This window comes from Cenococcum geophilum, assembly GCF_001692895.1.
Source record: "Cenococcum geophilum 1.58 unplaced genomic scaffold K441scaffold_104, whole genome shotgun sequence".
Classification (NCBI taxonomy): Eukaryota; Fungi; Ascomycota; class Dothideomycetes; order Gloniales; family Gloniaceae; genus Cenococcum; species Cenococcum geophilum.
In genome coordinates, this window is record NW_027137662.1 from 92,815 (window position 1) to 99,303 (window position 6,489).

Here is a 6,489-nt window from a genome sequence, read left to right on the forward strand (position 1 = left end):
ACTTTTAATAAACTATAACTAATACCCTACTAAAGCTAGCAAGATTAGCTATGGAATGTCTTATTTAAGTAAAGACGCTATATAAACTATAGACCCATTCTTCCGCAATAGCACCTTTATTAATTTTAAAATCTTTATCTCTCTGCTAGAATAAACGTATAATAACGCTAGCCGTAAATATACAGCTATTACTAAACTTAAAAACCTATAATAACGGAACCGAGACTTTACTAGCTTCTTTTTAGAATTTTTAGGCCTTATTAGTAAACTGGATTAGAATAAAGCCGCTAAAGTTACTGCTCTCCGTTAAGCTATTTTAGATAAAATTAAAGCATAGTTATTCTCGCTTGCAGAAGTGTCCGGAAAAATCGGGGGCTTGGCGCCCCCCAAAAAAAAAGTCAAATGCGACAAATTTAAAGCTTACCACCTAGAATAAGCTACTATGCGTATATTACGCTCTAGTAAAGTATTATAGGCCTTAAATAAGCCTAAAGCTTAAATATTTAAGCATTAAAACAAGGGTAAAGCGTCAGTACAGAAGGTAGTAAAGCCTTTGGCCGATTAGGTCCTCCCCAGTAGCCCACCTAATATTATACCCTATATTACTACTAAATAGCTTCCTAATATAACCCATATTATAAAAGCTCTACTGCGCACCTAATTCTCATCTACACGAATACCTGCCCGCCGAAAGAGTGCCCGCCAATCAACTCCATGGCCGAACTCCCTTACTGATGCAAATAAGAAGGCTTTAAACTTCTCTGTATATTGATCCTCTCCATATATAGGTGATATAGAGGCATGGCGGCGTTGCCACTGCTTTAATAAGTGGAAAGATGGCTTAATTGGGTTATAGTCGGGTGAGTAGGGGGGGAGGTATAGAAGAAGGACCTTAAACTCATTATAAGCTTTAAGGATGCCCTAAGTATAATTAGGTAAAGCTCTATAGAGACTAAATCTATGCTTACCGCGACGTGATGCGTACGGCAGTTATCCATTACTATAACTGATCGGGGCCCTGGAAAAGGTGTGCACTGAGGAAGAATTACCTCCCTAAGCCACCGTAGGAAGATGTCACCGGTAACTGAGCCTTGAATAATAAGCGTCCCATTAAGGTAGCCCGTGATAGTAAGCGCTGGTAGTATGCTCTAGTGGGTGCTACGCCTGAGTAGCTGTATGTCGATTGCTGGTAGGCCTCTTGGTGCAAAGCCGTACTTCCTTAATAAGGTCCTTTTGTTTGCGGCGCTCTCGTCTACATATACCAGCTGGTCCTTAGTAAAAGCTGCTAAATTAAGATAGTACTGCAAGCGCCTTCCTTCGTTGCGCTGGCTTGTAACTCGTTGAGTAACCTTTCGGGTAAACTCCTTGCGCTTAATTGTACGACAGACAGTTAATTCTGATACCCATATATTATGGTTTATAAGTATCCAGTGCCGTACTTCATTAAGGTACTTAGTAGGCGAACGCATAAGCAATTTAACGACGTTATTCTCTATAGCAGGTGTAATTAATCGAGGTCTGCCGAATGGCTGAGGCTCTACATGTAGATTTGGATAAGCAGCTCTATGCTCTTTTAGGTTCTTTAAAAGTAAGTAAATAGTAGTTTTCGAGACCTCTGGGTGCCTAATTATGATATATTTGGCTGCTATAAGACCAAAGTAGTCGGCTTTAATACTAGCAACAATATGGGCAGGAGCCCGCGGTGGCATAGTAAAAGCGGTAAAGAAGGGCAAAAATGGACTTGTAACTTCCTATAATTAGTATATATTTCTATTATAGACAATATTTAGGCTTACTAAAGGCTTCGTGGTTAATCTATTTAAGGTAGTTGTCAAATTGACGATATTTGACTTTTTTTTTGGTGGGTGCCAAGCCCCCGATTTTTCCGGACACTTTTGCAAGCGAGAATAGTAGGTAAAGAACTGCTAAAGAACTTACCCGAATTTGCTATAATATATTAACAAATTAATAAGGACCTTTAATATAATAAATAGACTTATTTTCTAAAGCCAACTATACCTTATATTTAAAACTCTACAAAACTAATATATACCTTAAAGCGCGATCCGTCTCTAAGACCTAAAAGCCCTATATACGACCTATGGACCTTAACGCTACTTAATTCTATATACCCTTAGGAACTAATAAACAAAGAACACAAGCCGTAAATAGAGAATGTTTTAGATATAGAAAAAAGGGATATATTTAAAGGGATTGCCGAACTTACCCTTTTAAAAAGGTCCGCTGTAGCTCCTCTTAGTTCTTAAGTTACACTTATTCTATAAATTATACTTATTCCATAAATTATACTTAGTCGCTATAAAGTATCTTACCCTTAGTTAACTCGGAAAACGAGTTATCCTAGGGCTAAGTTGTACCTTAGGATAAGAAGTAGAAGAGTATAAGTATCTAGGCTCTTCTAGCACTGATATATAATATAACTCCCTCGATATACTTGGCAAAATTTAAATACTTAAAAAATAGAAGAAAGTATAAATCCTTATAGATAGTGGAGCTACTAGTATAGGCTTTATTAATACGAACTACGTAAAAACTTAACGCTTAAATTTAAAGAAACTTAATAAGCCCTAAGGCCTATAAGGCTTTAATAGTAAGCTTTTAATATATAGTAAACTAACACACTACGCTCTTATAAAGATGCGGATAGGCGAATACCTTAAATATATTTCCCTATTTATAACACCCTTAAAGCATTATAAGGTAATACTTAGATATAAATAGCTAAAACAATATAACCTTTTAATTAGCTAGGTTAAAGAAATACTAAAATTCCGTACAACCTACTGCTAAAGTTATTATTTAAAACACTACTTACCTTACAAATATATACATAACTATTTAAATTTAACACAATACGAATTACCCTTGCTATAAACCCCGAACTAATATAATAAAGTTATAACTACTAATCGCGGTAAAGAATGCGAAGATAATATATTAAAACCCCTTAAAATTTATATAATACAAGCCGTACCCTTTTATTTATTAGCAAGAAAATAATACTATAAGATCTTTACTATAACACTAAAAGACATTAAGAAGGCGTTAGAACTAAAGTAATATACTAACCCCTAATCTCTTATACCTAAAAAATATTATAATCTAATTAATACGTTTAAGAAATAATTTATAAACCAACTACCCCCGTATTAAGACGAGTACGATTTTAAGATAGAACTTAAACCTAGTATAACGCCAAAGTTCGGCCCGTTATACGGTATATCATAAGAAGAGCTACTAGTAATGCGATAATACCTTAAAGAGTACCTAAAGAAAGGATTTATTTACCCTAGTTAATTACTATTTGCCTTGCTTATACTATTTATTAAGAAACCTAAAGGAGGCTTAAGGTTCTATATTAATTATTAAGCCTTAAATATAATTACGATTTAAAACCAATATCTAATTCCTNTNCTTTAAGAAANNCTTAACNNCTTAGTAAAAGCACNATACTTTATAAAGCTCGATATAGTTACTACCTTTAATTAAATCCGTGTTCGCGAAAGAGATAAAAAGTATATAGCTTTCCGTATACAATAGGGACTTTTTAAATACCTAGTAATGCCGTTTAGTATAAAGAACGGTCCTAGTACGTTTTAGCAATACGTTAACAATACGCTTTGCGAATTCCTTAATATATTTATTACCGCGTATATTAATAATATCTTAATCTATTTATTTTTGCTCTAGTTAATAATTATTGTCTAAGGGAGCTCTTGCTGCACCCGGCCTAAAAAAGACCAAAACCAACTAAAAGAACCCTGAAAAAACACCCAGAGAATCCCCCTGAGATGCACGCATCGTAGGGGAGGCATACGTCGAACGACGGTAGTTCGCACTCGCGCGCGTCCACCAGAACCACGCTCAGCAATGGCCCTCCATAATAAGAATGGGCGAATACCACACTATAAAGCGGAAAGACCTCTATTAAGAAGGCATCTAATAAAATATAAAGCCTATTGGACGCGTCTAGTATCCGCAGTTATAGGGGAGCAACTATTAGCTATAACGAACTAATACAGCTAGTAAAATAGCTCCGCCAGTCTAGTAAACCTTAGGCGCCCCTCTAGCAAACCCTTAATTAAATCCTCTAACGGCTAAGTAAAATTAAAAATAAATAAAATTCTTCCTTACCGGCGAACTGTACCTAGGCCGCTATAGCTGCGCTTCTATAATATAGGGAACCTACCCCCCTAAAGATAACATCCGGGTATATAATTATAATATAACCAAATATAGAAAAAGTAAAGGGGCTTAGGGGATAATTAGAAACAGAAGTCCTTACAAAGATTCGCAAAGAGGTCTATAACGCTGTCGTAGTCTAATACCTTAGGAGCGGAGATATTAGAGTTACCTTAAGGGACTAACAGGCAAAGGAATAAGCTATAAGGGTAGGGGATAGGCTAGAAGAACGTATTGGCATAAAAGTACTCCGCGAAGATTACCTAGTTAAAGTCTTAGCGGTTCCCCTAAGCCTTAGGGTAAAAAAGGGACGCTAGGCGGATAATATAGTAACTATATATAAGATAGTAAAATAAACGGAACGCCTTATACTAGGACTTAAGATTACCTAAATCTAATAGCTATAATAGGAAAATATAAACTAAGTATATAATAAGAATAATAAAAGAATATAAGGGTTGCTAGAGACTCGCTAGGGAGGCGCCGGTTAAACGTATAGCTCCTTTATTATTAGCACACATATACTAGGAATGCAAAAACTCCTTATCTAAAAAGGTATTATTATAAATGGCCTTATATATAATATAAGGCTCTATAACTATAGACTCCGCCTAAAATAATACTATTACTGCGTATAATGGGGATATACCTAATCCACATGCGCAGTATAGGTGTGCTACGGCCACTGTGCAGGCCCCTATAATATAAGATATTGCTTAAATTAAGACTAAATAAAATACGTAAACTGCTACTAAAGCATATATAAGGCGTAGGAGAGAGAAGACTGTATTAAATATAGGAGACGGAAGGTAAGGGCTTAATAGCTACGGGAATAACTGCACGCTAGGTTATATAAATGGAAATAATAGGCGATAAGCTAGGGGGGCGTAGGTACCTTTCTAGCGTTTCCTTCCTTTAATACTAGGGGGCTAGGCTAGCTATCCTAAGCCTTAACGGGCTAGAAGCGACGCCGCGTGATATTACTAGACCGTATAGGGATATAAGGGTTACAGGGAACATAAGGGAGAGGACGCCCTGTAGGAAGACCCTTATAGATAGCTATAGTAAGCTTAAGACCAGGATAATTAAGAATTAGACTTAACGCGGCAAATATAACATTTATAGCCAACTCTTAAAGGGTATATAGCTAACTAGTAAAAATAGGGGAAGAACCGGAGATAATAATAGATTTAGATATAGAAGCGCTAGTAGGAACATAAGATATGGGAATAGAAAGCTCTATATAAAATAAGTAGTAACTAGGGTATAGATATAAGAGATAGAAGTTCTAAATATTCTAGAGAAAGTAGAAATAGAAGAAGCGAGGAACAAAGAAGAGGCGAAGGACCCTTACTAGGGGTCCGCTACCTATCCATTATATAGTACAACTGCGGTAATATAAACCACTGTCTTGCAAGGCCCTTACTAGACAGCCTAGACCTAGAAAAATACTATATCCTTACTATATAAGAGCCGTATTACAATGCCTATATATAATTAATATACTACCCCTAAGGATTCTAGCTCCTATACGAACCAAAAGTAGCTATACGCGTATGCTTTATAATTAGTAAGGCTATTAGCCTGTCCTTATAGTTATAGTAGGCAGTTAACCTAGATATTATAATAATAACAATCCAGACATATAGGGGACCAGTATAGATTATTAATGTATATAACCCTAGGGTTAAAGGGGTCCCATAAACAGAGAATATTATATTAGTAATAAGCTTACTAAAAACTAAAGGCATAGAGTCTATTCTATTAGGAGATATAAACCTCTACTACCTACGGTGGGGGGGTATCTATATTGCTGCTAAATGATAGGTAGAGTGCCTACTAAGAGCTATAGATACCGGGGGCCTTAAGCTGGCCACCCCCCTAGGAGTAATTATATGGCAATAAGGTACTGCTAGAAGCATAATTAACCTTATATTTATAGACGAAGGCCTATATTAAAGACTTAAAAGGTATAAACCTAAAGAAGAATAGGCACTCGCCTTAGACTATATCCCTATCTAGATATAGCTAGATCTAGATATTAAGGCGTAACTAAATAGCAAAAGATACGCAATAAGAAAGCTTAAGATAGACAGCTTCCTTAATACAGTTAAATAACAACTTTAAGACCTAGAAGAAATCCACCCAATACTAAACGAGTAAGGCTTATTGGCTACCCCTAAGGAAATCGACCGAAGACTAGAAAGGATCTAGGCAGCAATTAAAAATGGGCTAGAAGAGTACTGCCCGGTCTTAAAACCGGGCCCCTACGCGTAATATGTATGG

General features: G+C 36.1%; 1 protein-coding gene across 1 annotated transcript; it reads right to left on the reverse strand.

The window, feature by feature from the left end:
• Positions 1 to 657: 657 nt before the first annotated feature.
• K441DRAFT_597085 (uncharacterized protein) lies at positions 658 to 1,148 on the reverse strand (the record flags this gene model as incomplete). Its single annotated transcript, XM_067645047.1, has 2 exons — positions 658 to 921; positions 975 to 1,148. Coding segments are annotated over 2 exons (438 nt in total), but the record flags the coding sequence as incomplete, so codon positions are not given.
• Between the last annotated feature and the right edge of the window lie 5,341 nt (positions 1,149 to 6,489).